The 19,356-nt window shown below is 38.9% G+C and overlaps 1 protein-coding gene across 2 annotated transcripts; it reads right to left on the bottom strand.

Annotated features, from left to right (window-relative positions):
• Positions 1-273: 273 nt before the first annotated feature.
• ada (adenosine deaminase) lies at positions 274-19,123 on the bottom strand. 2 transcript variants are annotated; one of them, XM_034202609.1, is made up of 12 exons: positions 19,004-19,123; positions 15,331-15,392; positions 14,332-14,454; positions 10,908-11,051; positions 10,357-10,472; positions 8,418-8,542; positions 4,795-4,866; positions 4,222-4,323; positions 3,455-3,522; positions 3,230-3,359; positions 1,805-1,908; positions 274-1,688 (listed from the first exon to the last, which is right to left on the bottom strand). In XM_034202609.1, exons 1-12 carry the CDS (start codon positions 19,121-19,123, stop codon positions 1,559-1,561), a joined length of 1,296 nt encoding a protein of 431 aa, XP_034058500.1. In that variant the 3' UTR covers positions 274-1,558. The 2 variants fall into 2 exon arrangements, with proteins under 2 accessions (XP_034058500.1, XP_034058501.1); XM_034202610.1 differs by having other exon boundaries at positions 1,509-1,908.
• Between the last annotated feature and the right edge of the window lie 233 nt (positions 19,124-19,356).

Below are 19,356 nucleotides of genomic sequence, written 5' to 3'. Positions count from 1 at the left end.
CATGGCCGCAGGAAGGCAGTGTTCTCATTTATCTCCTTTTATACGTAAAGAAACAGAGGATTGAGATGTAGAGATAAAAATCTGTTTTTATTGCATTATCTCGTAGCATAATAATAATAATAATAGATTACATTTGTATAGCGCCTTTCAAGGGACCCAGGGCCGCTTTACATGGTGAACAAACAAAAGGGGCAAATAATAAAGTTTAAATAAAGGCTTCAACTTATTCCCTTTTTTTAGTATGAATGACTCGGTGCCTTTATGTCATAGTGAAGAAACCTAGAGGAATTACTTAGAGATATTTGTAGTAACATTATCAGCATAAAAACAGACACCTATTTATTATATTCAAAAATGCTTTCCATAAGTGTGAGTCATACATTAAAGTTATTTTGTATATGTGACATTTTAAATAAATATATACATTAGAATAACTGAGTAATTAGGATATTACATTATATTACATTTCACTTGACGCTTTTATCAAATTTGGGGTGAAGTGTCTTGCCCAGCGACAGAACAACATGCTGGCTGCAGTGGGACTCAAACTTGCTATCCTCTGATTCGAAGATCAGCGCACTAACTCACTGCGCCACACGCACACATATGCTGCTAAACCACATTAAGACCCTGGTTTGAACAGCTAGGTGACCATATTTCGCACCCTAGCGTTAGAATGATCCGTTCCAGAGCCATAAATATTATTGTATGCAGCCTTCGTGTACACAAACGCAGCCGCAGACAGGAAGTGTTTACATATTTCGGACTAGCATCCCAATGCTCCCATTAATCTCTTTGTCTATGAAGAACAGAGGTTAAAGGAGCTGTAAAGATAAATATATTTTATTACAAATATCTTAGTGTCAGGCTTGAGCTCTCTTAACCGTGGTTAAAAACCTCTGTACCAAAGTGACTTTTTTTATAGTGAATAAACTTACATAGGACGGACCTAAAAATATATTTGAATAAACTAACAGACCGACATGCAGGAACATCTTAACACCTTTTTTATTATATTCAAATATGCTTTCCATACATGTCATACATGTGTTTTATAAATGGAAGTGCTTTTTTTAATAAGTGAAATGAAAAAGAGATTTTAAATAACCATATACATCAAAAATAAATGAGTAATTATGATATGCTAAACCACACTAGGACACTGGTTTGTCCAGATAGGTGACCGTAGTGCGCCCCCTAGTGTTCAAATGTAAGACTTCACTTTTGGTATTGAGCTATTTATGGTGTGAAGGGCAAAAATGATTTCCTTACTGCTCCCTTTAACCAAACAATGGATATTCACAGTAAACCATAAGTGTTACATTCCTCTATTATCCTCCTTTAACGTCAAATTACCAACCTTATCCCTCACTTACGTGCTGACAAAATGTTAAAAACTTAAGTAGTTGTGCATTAAAAAGCTTCCCTGATTCTCTTTATAACAACAGGTTGTAAACACAAGATGAACAATGTTTTCATATAAACAAAAACACAAAGCACCCGTATTATTCTTAACTTTGCAGAGCACCATGACATCCTGTAGAAAGTGTCATGTAAACTAAAGTATAAAAATGTATATATAAGTACTTAGATGGTAGAATACTGACAAAACACAAGCTGGTGATGAACAAATATGTGATGTGAAGGCATATGATATACAGTATTTGTGATATAACAAATGAAGATATCCCATGGTGTCAGGTCAGGAGAAGAAGGAGGAAACGTGACCTAACCCAGGGACACATCGCTCTGAACCCTTTATCTCTTGACCTGACACCATGGGATATCTTCAGTGCTCAGATCTTTTTTTTTCTTCGACTTTATCATCCCGTAGGCCTCGTGCAGTCTCTGGACGAGATCCTTCTTCTCCTCCTCAGGCAGGAAGCTCGACTGAGCAGAACTGATGTTCTACAACACACAAGGAAGCAAATAGGTTAATATTTTGATGTCACTCATCTCTGTGCCTGTAGCCATTTAGCTTAGCCAGCCAAATCTAAACCTGTAGTACAACGATAACTACATCTGCCAACAAGAGGCATTCAGTACATCCAAACAGCAAATACGAATCTGCTATGACTCGCAGTGTGTTACTCCCTTCTTAGAATTCACGGAAAACCCCTCGATGTAATAGCTGCTAAACCTTGTAAGCTAAGCTTGTACAGGCTCATTTTGTAATGAACCAAACATCCAAATGCAGGACTTCCAACTTGGAAAAGTGTCTTTATGTAAGATGCAATCGCTTTTCTTAGGGACAAAGGAAAAGGGACTAAACCGAGACGATGTATAGGCTGAACAAAGTGATTACAATTCAACACACTCTCTCAACTGTCAGCATATGAACACTTTGTGAGGACCTCCTGCTGTTTCTTTTTAATGTGCAGGGTACTCTGATGACTGACTGTGAATTTATGCAGAACTTCTTGGCTAGATTTAGAAAAAGATGGTTTGGGTTAAAATAAGTATGTTTGTTAGCATACTAAACTAAAGTTACATATGTAAGTTAAGTAGGATACTTAATGACGTAAATTAAATGTGTTTCTTAAAGGTACATTGGTTTAGTTCTGTACACAAACAAGGGCCTCCTGGTTGAAAGTCCTCTGTTTTTTCCATCCTCTGTGGACTCTACTTTTCACCAGACTTCCTCTTTTATTCCAGTTATAATTTATATGGCTTTTAGAGGCTGCCCTACATGTGATAAAACCAAAACTAGAGGGGTACTTGACACGTAGGCCTGCTAATCGACATATTAACCACCTACAAACCACATTTTACAGTTTCAATACATAAAACCAGATTATAATGTTATAGTAATTGATCTAAAGGTGGGCAGATTTCATTACATTTGGACAGGGATGGGATAGTTTCCTCCTCGGTTCACTAACCCTCCTCTTGCAGTAGATTCACATCTGTACTTCATACTGTATATGAGTGGTATCAAACTGTTCATCTAATTCTTGGCAGGAAATGAAATTGGAGTGTTTTCTAATATATAATTTCAGCGTCAATCCATAGGCAAACCTAAGTGAGTCTGTATGTGAAGCACAATTCTTCAAAATACATTGATATTAAATTATTAATCTGAGGCTTTGGAACACTTTTTTCGTTCCTGAGTTAATTAGCAACAGAGAAAGGCATTAGCATTCAGAGGACGTCTACACCCCATGCTTTCATTTCAACCCATATTCAAATGCCTTCATCCTGCGGTCATTATTCATGCATTTGATCTCACCAGTCGTTTGAATTCCTCCTCGGTGAAGCCCATGTATTTGTGCGCTGTGCTGTAGTCGAGGTGCAGGGTTGAGTTAAAGATCAGAGGGTCGTCTGTATTCAGGGAGTAATTAGCTTTGTCCTTCCTGAACCTGAAGAAAGGAAACCATTACATCCAATTAAATTAAATACTGCTTTAATGCAAGATATATTTACCAGACTGCCATTTAAAATAAAGACAGCTCACGTGATGGCAGGATGCTTGGTGAAGTCTGGGTCGCAGGCACCTGTCAGCTTACTGGAAATAGGACACACCTGCAATGGGAGCAGCACAGGAAGCACTGAGTAACATAACGGGGCTCAGTCTGTAAGGACTTGCTTTGGAAAGCAGAGGGTCGCGATTCAAGTCCCGTAAAGGACCAATCAACGGAGACTCGGCTTGTGGGCACCGCCCCAAACCCTTGATTGATTGAAAAGTTTATTAACAGCTTGTATATTGGGTACAGTACAGTACAGCTCAAAACATACAATTGTTAAGGGGATGCAGACCAGAGAAAGACTTTCGTCTTGTTTACATCAGGGTCCCCCATTTCCAATTCATCATAATAATGTTATAGTAATTGATCTAAAGGTGGGCAGATTTCAATGCTCCCCAGGTGTTGTGTATATAATAGCTGCCACTTAATACTAAGTGGGATTAAAGTAGGGTCTAATTTTCACTGTTTGCCCTGGTGTGTACATGCATGTGACTATTGGAAGATTCTAATAATCATTTGCATTCCCATTAATTTGCTGCTGTTGTTTTTCCGTCAGCTATGACAGTGGAGGCTCCACTAGAGGTCAGTATATCACTGTTTTCCATACCAGTATATAGTTGTAAGTACATGATAAAAAAAATCTTCTGATAATGATACAAATTATCCACGGTTAACGATAGGCAGGGCAATAACAGGCTCATTTTTGTTGGTAATGCAGATATGATGAAAACTGTATTTATTCTGGACATTTCCTCACCTCGAAGTGCATGTTCTGAGCCAGCAGGTTCTTGTACAAAACTTTGTCTTCCAGGGTTCTGTAACCGTGTCCAACACGTTCAGCTTTCAGCACTTCTACAGCCTAAAAATATCAGGACAGGGGTTAGGAGGCAAAAGGTTATGATCCACAAAGAAAGAAATCCCTCCTTCTTGTTAATGTCAGCAGAATCTGCAGGCTATTTCTAGAAGCAACTGCTGTGGCACATCTGACCTGTCACTACGAGGAATGGCTTTCTTAGAAAGTGGCTACTTATTATGGGAGTGAGACATACTGTAGTTTTACACTAAGGCCGAGACGCACCAGCTTCCAATCTCATGCATCCACATTTGAATTGTGTTTGTGTCCCTTTGGTGACCAGTGCAATGTATTTTCCAGACACACTAAATCTTCAACTGACCAGCTTCTTGTTTCTTTTGGATCCCTGCCTCCAATAGCCGCTTAACTGATTTCCATTGTGTCCATGACTTCATTGTTTTGCTTGATTGCAGAGACACTTAAGTTCTCGTTAGACATGGAGTTCAGTAATGTCTCGTGTTATTGTTGCTCGCTCACCTCCTTCACCACAGACGGCGGGCCCACCTCTCCTGCGTGGACCGTTCTGTGGATCCCACAGCGCACTGCTTCCTGTCAACAAAATCAATCGTGAAATACGTCAGCAACTAAACATCTGGGTTTCACATCTGCAGTACTCCAGCATCACATTACATTTTTGTGCTAACTTCATTTTTTTCATTATGAAAAAATATGTTGCACAACGAGCCCTTTGGTTTGTGCATGAAGATGTTTTCTTCTTTGCGTTCTTAACCTTTGACGCACTGTGTGTTGCGAGCCTAATCTGCAGATATCTTGAGGTCATGTAGTTATGAAGATAACTTTCGATATTAGTGTGTGGACTCTACTCGTTGAGTTCTGCTTCTTGTTAATTATTGAAGCTTGTTTCTTTTCTCTTCCATTCATCGATGCTGCTCGACAGGATTTCAAAACCTCACTAAACTTCATAGTGAAAACACATTTCTGGAGAATTGCACAATATGTATAATATAGTTGGAAAGTAAACACATTATGTAATTATGACTCACTTATCCACACCAGATATAACCCAGTACTTAAAAAGGAACCTTTATTCATTAAACATAAGAAAAGTAAACACTAAATTATTTAATGAATCATACAAACAAACACACATGAATTGCACTTCACACATATTCCAGTCACTCATACATAAAAACACACATGCGGACAAAGTAACCAGAATTCAATAAAGTTATAAAGTATTTCAATTAAAACAATCGGAAACAATTTAAAACATTACCGATTTTGCATATTTAATTTAGTGTGATCACGTGCCTTAAATGGTTTTATGGCATTATTGCCGTTTGATTGCTCTTGATTGATAAAGAGCTAATCAACAGAATATCAGCAACGTCTGGAGTTACAATCTCTCAACTCCATTCATTTGATTTTATTGTCATTTTATTCATATTTGACCAATTAATTGCCGCAAATGACGTTTGACAGGTTGCAAGAGTATGAAAAAATCCTTATGAATGCACAACTTCATACCTACACACTCTATTGAAAGACACCCATTAATAAATCCTGGTTGGTTTTATAATGTTGCATTCAACGATGCTTCACGGTTGCTGCTGAGGGTACCAAGATGGCACAGTGCCAGCCAGCTGTTTGTTAACTTGGGGGTACCTACCTGTCAAGCCCTTTTAAGAAAGTTAAATGCATGTGTCGCCTAGACGACTCGGACAATCATGTTATCTCGATTTTAAGTAACCCTGTGAAGAGTTCTACCCGGTTCTCTTCCATGATTTGAAGACATTGGCGCACAGTGAGCATGTGTGGCTCGCTGTGATTGGACTGATTTTATGTTTTTATCTTATTTATTGATGTGTGTTTTGTCTTTTTGTGTGATATGCACCTTGAGTCTGGAATAAAGATTGGAAACTTATCTCAAGTATGAGTCACTTAGAGGCAAAGGACTCATAAGTCAAGAATTAATTCCGTTTTTACTGTCCATCTTTCCCCCTCTACACTATTACGTCAACGCACAGCACACATAACGAAACTTGTAATAACAGATTACCAAAGCTAATCACCAGTACCGCCAAGATGTCTATAGGACACTTCCTCTACTTATATCATACGGTAATGGCTGAAATAATACAAACTGTCTCTGTGTTGACATCATCTATCCTTTTTCCATATATTTCATTTCAGGTCAGAGTTGTTCCACGTCGTGCACTATAGTGTATTAAGTGATTAATCTAACGCATTCAATCTGACAGGCCAAATTGATTTACTACTGAGGTACTCTCTGAATTAATCAATAAATGCTGGCTGAAAACTAAATTGGATTTTTCCTGAGAGCAGTTGGTGCTTAAGAGGAAATTGTTTTTAAGAGTATTAGGTTTTACTTCAGCTCTGTGTTGGTTACAGATAAAGACATTTAAGGCCTCATTGGTTTGAGACAGTTAAAGGTAGAGAAGTAAAACTGTGTCCCTCTTTTGGTAACATAAAGGGTCATGCTGGTATTAATACAAAAATCCAGTGCAAAACAAGTCTGAGAAATGGGATCAGCACATTAGTTGATGGTTGAATGGCGTTTACAGCCAAGGTCAGGGACGTGCACAGGTACGGGCTAATGTTGCCCGAGCAAAAGCCCGTTTGCCCTTTATGGCTGACCTGCCCCGCCCCTTTGGAGAGAGCGAGAGTTTTTGTGGCCGAATCAACATGATAAGCCCACACTTAGTATTGCAGTTTCTCGCTGCGGAAAACACACCTTGTCAGCGCTGTCATCTGTCCCCAGTCACGTGACTTTGTTTACAATCTGACACCTGAAAGCAAAGGAAAGCCCTCCGAGTCCGGCCTCGTTTGGCTATGGTGATCACACCAAATGCCTGCATGGTTTAGGTGGCCAATCGGAAATGTCCCCGTCTTTAAATATGCTTATATTGATTTTGAGTTTTCTCATGGCAGTTAGAGTATAGGGGACAAACCAGGGGAGTTTACTTCCTCTTGACACCGTCAGCTATTTTCTTGATAGCCCTCTTCACTGTCCCGCTTTATTGTAGGATTTCTGCCATCTCTACCACTTTAATTTGACCATCTCTGTTATTTAGTTATGGAATACTAAATAAATAAGTAATTAGATACCTTGCCGTTACTACACTCATAAAGAATGATAAGAATAAGAATAATGCGGTTGCGGTTGAACTGGTTTAATTAATTAGTGAGTTTATTTAATGTAATTAGTTAGAAGCCCTATTTTATCAGTATGTCTGCACAGCAGTTACAATGGTAAAACTACATTAAAACAGAATTGTCCTCAATTTTTCTTTAATAGTTACTAACATTAGATATTTTAATGAGATATGGACCGCAAAACAAAAAATGTGCCTGAATATCGAATTTAGCAGTTGGACATAAAAGTCAACTGAGTGTCACTTGCAATGACATTGTTGTGTTTTTATTTTATGAACCTTTTACATTAAAAACAAGTTAGAATTTTCAAAAGGTCTTGTGTTTTTTTCGCCCCTCCAAATGTCTGTGCATGTCCCTGGCCAAGGTAATGTGGTGACTTAAACATTTGAGCTAACATGCTAACCTACACTTTAGGCAAGATTTAAAGGGCAAGCCATCCAATAGTGGTCATAGATTTTAGTCTTGACTCTCCGAAAGCGAAACCCATCCTCTCTGTAGCGACAAAACGCACCTTTACAAAATTGCCTTAGGATTCTTGGAAATTGTTGGAGCATACAACTCAATCATATTTCCATTAGCATGCAGCCTGTGGGAACATGAGGCGGACTTTAAAAGGTTTGTACAACCTCATAATAGTGCAATATACTATCAGTAGAAATTATGCCCACTGGGTTTGATTGCAAGGTAAGCAGCCTCATTATGTATTTACACCGTTTGCAATTTTCTTCCAGTATTCACACTTCAACACATACAAGCACAACACACTCAGCTCTTGTTGATGCAGCAGTTTTTTCAGCTCTATTGTTGCTGTTGTTGCTATAGCCTACACGTTATTGTGTTTGACTTATTAGGCTATGAATTAAGTATACCAGACATGCCAAAGAATGAAACGACAACATATTTAAACTCCCTCATGTGTAAAACTGTCTTTTAGTATTATGTTGATGTGTTCACACGCTCACCTCGTAGGCCTTCCTGTGCTCTGGATTGGCTTCACAGTTTAGGGACTCGTCACCTGCCAGATCAATGGCAACCACTCCTTCTTGCTGATATTTCTTACACAGCTCCACAATTTCCATGGACCAGCCTGGAGAATTTAAAACACACACATATTACTAAACAGTAAAGTCCTGTCAACTAAAAAACATGTAAATGATGAAATGTGGTGATTGTCAAAAAATCACGCTACATCCATTTGCATCAATCTATATCTATGACAAGCACAAGACATGTGGAAGTAGCTGTGTTTGTCTAAAAGGAATAGTAGACATTTTGGTGTGCTTTTTAGCTTTGTTTCCAAGAGTTAGATGAGAAATTTGATAGCACTCTCATGTCTATATGGTAAATATGAAGCTACCGCCAGATAGCTTAGCTTAATTTAGGCTGACTTTGCAATTTGTAACAGGGCCAAGCTAGCTACTTCCTACTTGTTCTAGTCGTTCATGCTAAGCTAACTGGTACCTAACAGACATGAGATTTGTATCCGTGTTCTCATTTAACTCTTGGCAGAAAAGTAATTTAGCCTATTCCTTTATTTTCTCCTCTCACATCTTGGCTTTGATTACATGTATGAAACATAACCTACTTTTACAAAACCAAAACGTTTCATACATCCAAGATCACCATATACACTTAATCTAGATTAGTTTGCAGTATATGAAAGAGCCTACTGTTTTAGCACCTACTTGGCTCCATACATTAATGCTATAGCTTAAACAATCATCCTAAAATAGCACTTCTCATCAGCAGTATAATACCAAAATCAGATATCCTCAATACGTTCAGGAAGTCTGTTACATAAAGATGTAATCGGTCACTGTGGGATAATATTACAACATGTTTTTGCAAGAGCTGTAATGGGAAAAACAGAATGGCAGATATTAACTGCACTTGGCTGCTGGGCTACACAGGAAACAGCTGCATAAATGGAGCGGAGCACATTTGTATACACATATTTAAAATATTTGTACTGTAATCTGCCATGTTACTTGATTTTTATATAACTTGCTTTCATTATTTAGTAAATGTTTCTCCAATTAGGTCCATGCTATGAACCAATACCCAAAAGACAATTCCTTATATATAACGTATTTGGCAACCAACCAGATTCTGATTTGCAACAGACTTGTGACTACAGCCCCTTCTTGCGTTACAACAGTTACTTTAACTTGTGCAGCTTAAAGACTGCAGAAAGTATTTTGGCACTGCTGTTGTCATGTTGGACCAACACTATTACTGTATATGCACTGTCCAATGTCATCTGCAGAACATTGACTTCTCATTAGCTAGGGTTGGCATTTTCAGTCTTTTGATCTTTGGTTCACAACTTTAGTCCAGATTTAAATATATCAACAACAATTGGTTGTCAACAAATTGCTATCCCCAGAGGATGAATACTTATGAATTTGACACCCTGATTTATTCTCTAATGCCACCAACCATTTGACTTTTTGTTTCTTTAACATAAATATCTTGAGAACTATTGAATGGACTGCTATGATACATAGTAGAGACATTCATAGTCCCCAGAGGATATATCCTAAAAACTTGGTGATCGCCCGACATTTCATCGAGCGCCACTATCAAGGCAAAGTTATAAATTGTCATTTTTTCTTTCATTTTCAACTAAATACCCGCAATAGTAATGAAATTACCTTCTGTATTTTTTGTTAACGCTAATTAGCAAGTGCTAGAATGCTAACACGCTAAACTTAGTTAGTAAACATGTAAATTAAACCAAATCCACATGTTAGCATTGTCATTTTGAGCATATTGCTTTTTGTGTCTTTCTGTGTTGCTCTTACTCGTTATCTAATAACAGCTTAGAGACAGCGCAGAAGACAGTACATTAGGAGCCTTATCTCACAAAGATGTTTGGGCAGACAGGCAACAGTTCATTACTTGGCATGTGGCGCATGCAGCATAGAATGGACCTGGCTTTGATATTGAAGGCCAGCTCCCCGTCACTGAGGCCCTCGTTGACCAGGTGCACCACCTCGTCCGGGCTCAGGTCCCCTCTGAGTGGAGGAAACAATGACTGATTTATGTGCAATATACATATAAATACCGCTTTATAATGTATTTGTACAGGATGCGATCTCTTAGTTAGACAATTCAACTACTGTAAGACAATCTGTCATAACTGTGCAATATATACTTTTATTTGTGCTACTGTTATCTGGATGCCATCGCACTTGCTACACTTTAAATACTGTTACTGTACTTATAGTGGTCCACCTGGACGTGTACTTTTGTAAATTATAATTCGTAATTTTTATCTTCAATACTTTATGCATATCTCTTATTTAACATTGTGCCACTTTACTTTTGCTGTAACAATGTACATTTCCCCTCTGTGTGACTACTAGAGGATCTGATTCTGAAAAACACGCAATGAGTTAAGCTTAATATATCCCTGCCTAAAACAATTAAAAGTTACAGAAATGACTTACTCTTCCTGGTTCCATGGTATGGGATCCACTTTTGTGTTAGCCAGAAAATGTGGGCTGTATCTGACCTCCACATAAATCACCCCCTCCTTGGCTTTGTCTTCAACAAACTCATAGGCTATCCTCTTTATGGCCTCTCGGTCTCCACTGGAAAAAACAACAAAATATTAATGACATTGACCTTTGGCTCTGATTATCTGATTATAAAGCCATGTTGGGTAAACTACCGTATTATATCTGCTCTCTGATAACACAGAGAGTTGCAAGCAGCTATTGTCTGAGATCGCATGATGTAGTGTTGTTACATGTGCCAAGAGCAAGGACTGTCTTAGGTAAGAGCTTTTATCTGTGCAGCTCCACTTGCTTGGCACAATCTTCAGCAAGAATTGAAACTAAGCAATTTCATTCCTCATCATGTTTTTAAAGCTAGGCTAAGTGAAATGCTTTTTGATACCATGGGTACTTGTAAATGTCGATAACTATGTAAATGTAGCCTGTAAATATAATGTATGATGTCCTTTATTGTTTTATGTTTGTTTTATGTTTCATGTGGAACCTATTTGCTGCAGGTCTCCCTTGAAAAAGAGATCTATGATCTCAAGGGACCAATCTGGTTAAATAAAGGTTTGAAATTAAATCTGTTATCTCAGATGTACAAATAATACACAGCTAATTCATCATATTAACTATGATAGCTTTTAAATCTAGCAGTATAATAATTAACAGTCACTGATATCATAGCATTAATTTCATTTAAATACCTCACACATAATGTGCACCATCTTTCAAATAGTTATGACTCACTAATAGGCTTATACTGTTTCATGGGACTAATTTAAAACTATTTTCCACATACACTTAAGGATTTAAAGAGGTAGCAGGGAAAAGTGAAATACTGTATGCAACTGATTGGGGAATTGTTTTTGCTAAATGGAGGTTAGTGTGACTTTAAGAAGAGTAGGATTTATTAAATGTATTCAGCTTCCCTTCTGACAAATACTTCAAATTGCATTAGAAAGGCTGTGCCACAGGTCATAAAGGATTGATTGGCCATTACAACACAGCAAAGTAAAATGTGTCATATAAAGTGAGCCTTGCCAACCGTTTATACTAATCGATGCATTTGCAAGAATGTTTGTAAGAGCTGCAACGATTGGTTCATTCATTGCTCGATCAGGAAACTAACCAGAAAATATTTGAACAACATCAGGATCAGAATTGGGTTCACTGCCAAGTAGGTCTACACATATGAGGAACTTGCTATGGTTTAAATCACATGTGTCAAACTCAAGGCCCGGGGACCAAATCAGGCCCTTGGTGGATTTAATTTCGGCCCGCAGGATAATTTCTAAATACTATTAGATCTGGCCCGCCGGTATATTGCACGCACACCTTCACTCCATCCTGAGGGTTTCCTCAGCTCAGAGCCTGAGCCCAAACATTGATGAACTTGCACCCAAGATGAGATGCCAAGTATCTGAACTAGCATCACACAAAGCCGTGGCAGCACATCACTCCCACCCTCATCCACCTACACTGGTTGCCGGTCAAGTCCCGCATATCCTACAAAGTCCTCCTCCTTACCTACAAGTCCCTCCATGCCCTTGCCCCCCAGTACCTATCGGACATCCTTCACCCACATGCCCCACCCCGGAACCTGCGGTCCTCAGACTCTGGCCTGCTTACCACCCCCCGCACCAAACTGCGAACCTTCGGGGACAGAGCCTTCAGTGTGGCAGCCCCCACCCTCTGGAACGCTCTCCCTGCGGAGATTCGCAACATCCCCACACTTGAAGCCTTCAAAAGGGCCCTCAAGACCCATCTGTTTGCCAAGGCTTTCGGCCCCTAAATCGATCTGTTGTTTTGTCTGTCTGACTTTTGTTTTGTTGTGTTTTTGCCCTATTACTTGTAAAGCGATCCCTTGAAAGGCGCTATATAAATCAAAGTTATTATTATTATCACAGAGCAGCAACCTGAGTTTACATGGATGTTTCCTTCTGCACTTTCTTTCTTGCGACAACAGGGCGTGTTTGGTTTTCTCTTTGAGGGAAATAGTTTTTTTGAAGCTGTTGGCCTGTGGAAAAATGTAATCATAAGAAATGACTGAGGAAAAGCTGCAGATAGATCCATAAGAAATGACTGAGGAAAAGCTGCAGATAGATCCATAAGAAATGACTGCAACTGATTATTTAATGTTTGATATTGTTTTTATAGGCAATAATTTAAGCTTTGTTAGTTCTAGGCTTAATATGTGCAATAAGTTCATTTCAATACGTTTTGCACTAAACATTGAACCAGTCCGGCCCTCGACTAGTACCCATTTTTTTATTTTGGCCCACTGTGTGTTTGAGTTTGACCCCCCTGGTTTAAATGGTGCATTAATAGACAAAGAAAAAGGGAAAAGTTGTAGTAAAAGGAGCAAAAATAGAGCAATTATATAACAATTTTGATGACTATTATATCAGATAAAAACTAAAGCGAATATCCACATAAATATAACAAAAGATATAAAAAAATACTATAATTAAAAATGGAGAGCTGTGCAGATTTAAAAACAAAAGGGCGTTTTTTTCAGGCGCCCTTCCTTTTCATTCAAACCTTAACCTTGTAATTTTCAAATGTTTCAGCTGCAATATTTTTTGTTTGTCTTGCCGGCATGATTGTACCAGATGACAATACACTTTAGTGTTGCGACAATAATAGAAAGAACACTTTCCCACATCACATGACGCACAACACAGCTTCCAGCATTCACACAGAATGCATGTTGTTCTCCAGCATCCTCTCCTTAACCCCCTGCACACACATCAGCCACTGAGCTTATACAACAATTCTGCATGCGCTAAACTCAGCTAGCATGTTCCCAATGTTGTTGGACACAGGGCTTTCAAGAGCCTCGATACAAGAGGGGCCATTCAGCAGAATTGCGCGCTGCAGCCCGGCCTCTACAGACCGTCATTGTTGGTCGCTTTTTCGTGTCTTTATTTGGTCTTTTCTTAACAGTTCAGCAGCCCTGTCACTGGAGGACTAAATATAAGACTCCGGAAAGACTCTCCTCTCCTCTTAGTTTGGTTGCCAGGGTGTCACTTGATCTCGATAATGATGTGTTCCTGTTCCGCATGTCTGGCATTTAAAATCCACTCCCCCATCATCAATCACAAACTACACACTCCGCTTTTAACCCTTCAAATGCATCATAACTCAGATAATATAACTGTGCATGTGTGTTGATTGCTGCCTGGACATTTACCCTCATACAGGTGGTGGAGAAACATTCCTGCAACACTAACAAAGTGAACCCTGACTCTTAATCACTTCCAATCTGGCACTTTGCACTCCCTGTCACCTGTTCAGCAAGAAAACACCTTTGGCAATAATTAAACTGCCTATTAAACTGAGTCATTGAATGAAACATGTCAGCACTTACGCAACCACATGCATGTACGCTGCAAACTTCCCCAGGAACTTCGTGAGGGTGGCCGGCTCTTCAAGGATAATAATCTGCGTCATCTCCTCCTTGGTGTTTGCTGGCAGATGGATGCCGCGTCTCCTGCAGAAAAGTGAGGGGGGAAATGAAACAGTTCAGGGACAGTTTTGACAGTTAAAGGTGTATTTAAATATATCCCAAAATCGACAAACTCTTAAAGGGGCCCTATTTTTCTCATTTTCAGGTTCATATTAGTATTTGGTGCCTCTACTGTGACATGTCTCCATGCTTTAATGTTCAAAAAGCTCTTTATTTCTCTCATACTGCCTGTGCTGCAGCACCTATTTTCACCCTCTGTCTGAAACCAGAGCCCAGTCTGCTCTGATTGATTAGCTGGTTGTTTAGTTAGCTCTGTTGTGATTGGTCAACCACTTAGAGATGTTCCGCCCCTTAGCTTATCACGTTCAATGTGTCGGAGCGCTAGCCAATAGGAGCGAAAGTGTTACGTAGTGACGTCACTATGTTCAGGAAGTAAACAAAGGAGTCAAATGGAGGTGTTTCAGGCAGTCACACCATTTACATGCAGTTAGTTTACACACTACAAGAAAAGGGAAAACCCCAAAAGAGCATAAAAGGGCCCCTTTAAAGTTGAACAGTGGGTTGCTGTTGTGTGATGTTTTGAAGCTTTTGTAGTTAAAGCTGCTCAAAAAGATATTTTTTACACACAGAGAATCTTGACCCAATGTATCCTGTATTATCCCTTTAGCACTTGAGCATATTTTAGCTCATCAATTTGGCTTTTATGGGCACTTGCAGTTTTAATTTCCTATTGCTTATTGGCTCGAGCATTATACCTCTAAAATGCTAGTATGTCTATAAGCTGGTGCTCTATAGTTACCTTATCCATTATTAATATTTATAAATACTGTATTCAACCAAACGGGTGGAGTAGCGTTTCAAACTTCATAAAGGAACAATTATATTTTCTTAATAACTCACTTGGCAACATCGAGAATGGTCTGCACCCGGATGGCTCCATCGAGGTGCACATGAAGCTCAACCTGTCGAGGAGGAAGATAAACCAAAATGTTTTATTAACCTGTCGATCAAAAGTAGTTCTACAGATTAGAGGGAAAAAACTGAGCAAAAGTTCCTTGATGGTGGGGTTGCAATTCAGTCTTTTAGCTGCCACCCATTGTGAATGCAGCGACATGACTGATCAGCGAGTGGTTCGAGGCAGGAGAAGGGTTAAACTAGTTGAATGTTCTGGCGTAGAGAGCTCTGATTTATCCAGACAGATGACAGATATATTTACGCTTCTCCTCTGAAGTCTTATTTTTGTACATCAGTCAGGGAGTGGTCAAACTGAAACGAAATCTGACAGCAGATATTGAATTCATATTTTATGGTTTGGAAAGAAGAAAATAAAATGAGTGTGGTTGTGAATAAGAAGTAGCTTGTTCTCTTCTGCTTCAGTAAGACTTTATTTGGGATAGTGATTTAGTACGGCCAACTTCAAGGCCCTAAATAATTGACTACATCTTAAAGTCAAAACAATAACGACCAACTAAAACATGAACAAAATCCTGTTAGAAATATGTCAGTCATCAGCTTTTCAATATTTCTCGTGCGTGCCACTACAACAATTAATAATTATTCATCAATTGAAATGGAATTAATCAGCTCAGCCTTCAAGCCCACAAATGTTAATATTTGCTGTTGGTGTTAATATTTGCTGTTGGTGTTAATATTTGCTGTTGTCAGTTTGGTATTATTATAAATTGAGTATCTTTCCACTTTAGTTGAAAACAAAACATTTAAAGGCACTACCTTGGATATGAGGAGATACTTTGCAAATAGACGGTCCTTTTCCCACTATATTCATACAATGTGAGTCACAAATGATTCATTAAAGGGGACCTATCATGCAAAATGCACCTTTGTACGTCTTTCATACATGAATATGTCCCCGGTGTGCCAGGGAACTCACCAAGAGTCAGAAAACACAACCCTCTCTCTTTTCCTCCATACCCAAAATCTCTAAAAACGGGGCTGCAACGGATCTGATACAGACTGATACAGATTTGAAAATAGTCTGACGTCAGTGACGAGGAGCTCTGCCTATATGGCCAACTCTCCACCAATCAGGGGAATGAGATGTTGCCGTGGCATGGTAACAGCATGGTAACATGACGCTGGTAACTCAGCCCCCTCCTTTGCAGGGGGGCGTGGTCAGCTGCAGCGCATGCAAAGACATTTCGCTCAAAATAGAGCGACATGAGGCATGGCTAAAATGCATGATCTGTTTGGTATTTTGAAAAAGAAAACGTATAAATATAGCTTATATAGATATGGCCCTACAATATATTATTCAAATATGGCATGATAGGTCTCCTTTAAGTAATCAAGAAAATATGCTGAAATAAACCGTTAATATATAATTAAATAAACGATGAGCGTGACCAACTGCTATTTTATCTGCTTCCTTATCTCACTGCTCATATAGCAAAAGCAAAAGCATGCTTGTGTTACATCCGTGTCCAACTGTGTGGTAAAATACTAGGAAAGATCATGAGATCAAATGTTTACACCAAGAAGAGATGTTAGCAGCTTGAGCCTCTATGTTGCTTACATCTATTTTCTTCCCTTAAAAGCCTGATGTGATGAGACCGTTTGCAGCTGGTTAACCCATAAACAACACCAGGATACTCTTTCAGTACACACTGCACTTCCTGCAGCACAATGTGGTGATGTATATAAGTAATTGTATACTAATGACATTGTTCATGTATAATTAATGAGAAGCACCGCACCAAATTACAGTTGTAACTCAACCAATAAAACCTTTTGCCTTCGACCAGAATTCGTTTTTATTTAAGTTTTGTATTTGTGAAAATGTATAGAATCAGAAGCTTATTGCAACCAGACAATATTACAAAAGAAAGTGGCACACATATTGTAGTTTAGGTTTCTCAATTGTGAGGGTTTTGACACTTTTTTGTTTCCTTATCTGATCCAGTTGTATATCACTGTAAACCTACAACAGATATTTGACCAAAGCAAATAGTTGATTGATTGATTTATTGAAGGAAAATAAAACATAAACTATTTTCATTATTGATTTATCTTCCAGGTCATTTTTTTTAACAACAAATAAAAATATGCACAGGTTTTTCCTGTAATTATTGAGGCAATAATCAGGAGATTAAAGGTGGGGTATGTCATTTTGGAGAAACCAGCTCGAGTGCGCTATAATTTGAAAGAACACAACCGGAAAAAATCTGCCTCTTCCTTCAGACTTCCTTACAGAGCCCCTCCTCCAACACACACGAACGCGCACATGACCAATGAGGGCACGAGATAAGTGTGTGCACAGATGGAAGGCTGACAGGCAGGTAGGCCATCCAGTTACTTTAGCCGGGCGGGCTCAGATGATTGGTCGTGCTTTTTACAGCGCTACAATTTTTTTAATGTATTTATTGTCAAAGCATTTAATATATTCATTGCTATCGGGATGTTAAGAGCATTCTATGGAATATAACACAAAGTGTTTCTGAAATAAATTACATACCCCACCTTTAAACACTACTAGAAAGTAATTATTGGTTACTGTTTCTTATCAATTCCATTTATAACATGAGCACACACTGTCATGACTGTGTAGCCATATTGTTACTTTAGTAAGTGTATGAAGCACGGATATAATATAGTATAATTTGCACAAAGCAAATGCATATTTAATGAGACTATCTCTGCAAGCAGTCTCCACCGACCTGTGGCCTCTCCTTTAATAATTCATTATCGATCTCTCTCACTCTCACTCTCTCACACACACACGTGGAAACAGAGCCCACTTCACTCTTTTTAGTGGATTTGTCATTTCCTGTCTCTTATCAGCTGTTAGCTCCTGGTGCACCAGGTGCCTGCTCAGTCAGCACTCCAAAGGTTACACTGCACACTGAGTTTACATTTCACACAGGAGTGCTTAATGTGCTTATGCAACTCTGTAAACAAAAGGGGCATTTCACTTCAAGGCATTGTTATGAAAGCCAGTTGTCTCTATACCAGCCAATACAATAACTACCATAAATAATTCAAGCAAAGATAATGCGGTAATAATGTTTTTCTGTATGTGTTTGTATTACAGTGTGAATAAACTCTCATGAATTAAAAGGAATTCCCACACGCTTGTATTACGCTAATGCGGAATACAAGGTGTTAAGAAGCCGGATCCAAGTTCACAAAATCAGCCTTATTTATTTGCTCCATGGCAAACATTGTATATATATATATGTATATATGTATATGATAAAGGTGTGTCGACTTGCACAATGAAAAGAAAAACACTTATAAAAGCGTTTTTCATTCATCACAGTGTCTGTGTGTTGCGTGTAAAGCCGGGTAGTCACATGTCAAACTGCAAGCTTCCGTGTTTTATTCACAAACAGAAAGCTCTATATGGCCCTACAGTATGTATTTTTGTTAAATCTCAAATTAGTTTTTTTAACGTTTCAAAGCATGTTCTTGTCATTCTTTTGTTCATGAGCACTCAAACAGAGATTACGGGAGTCAAAACGTGCGTAAAACCAGGAAAAAGTACGCCCTTATATAACAAATCTTTACATGTTAACCATTAATGCTGTCACTGTTGTTCCATATGCTGATAACGTACCTTTGGCTTGTTGAATACATCTTCCTGAGATTCGGCCATCGTACAGAGCCTGCTGCCGGAGAGTCTGCTGGAGCACAGAGAGCTGAAGCATGCAGCAGCTCGTCTGGCTATTATATGCATGACTCCTGGACACGCCTTCGTTTATCAAACCGCAACAACGAAAAAGCCGCAACGGAGAAAACCAGAGTCTGTTGAACATGAAGCTGCAGGTTCACGGTGTTTTGATCAACACCTGTTTGCATGGGCGTCGCCAGGGATTTTGGGCCCCATGAAAAGATATCACATTGGGCCCCACCACCAGCCACAGGCCATGCCAACCAAGCACAATTGCTGTAACCACACCTCCAGAACCC

This window comes from Gymnodraco acuticeps, unplaced genomic scaffold (genome assembly GCF_902827175.1).
Source record: "Gymnodraco acuticeps unplaced genomic scaffold, fGymAcu1.1, whole genome shotgun sequence".
NCBI classification, from domain to species: domain Eukaryota; kingdom Metazoa; phylum Chordata; class Actinopteri; order Perciformes; family Bathydraconidae; genus Gymnodraco; species Gymnodraco acuticeps.
This window is presented reverse-complemented; position numbering and strand designations above follow the sequence as displayed.

Excerpts from the sequence above, each read along its gene's own strand:
- ada (XM_034202609.1), bottom strand. The coding sequence starts at position 19,123 with ATGCATATAATAGCCAGACGAGCTGCTGCATGCTTCAGCTCTCTGTGC. Across the intron at positions 8,543-10,356 it reads CTGCATGCGCCACATGCCAA|GCTGGTCCATGGAAATTGTG; the intron begins GTAATGAACTGT and ends TAAATTCTCCAG. Across the intron at positions 4,324-4,794 it reads CGCCGTCTGTGGTGAAGGAG|GCTGTAGAAGTGCTGAAAGC; the intron begins GTGAGCGAGCAA and ends TGATATTTTTAG.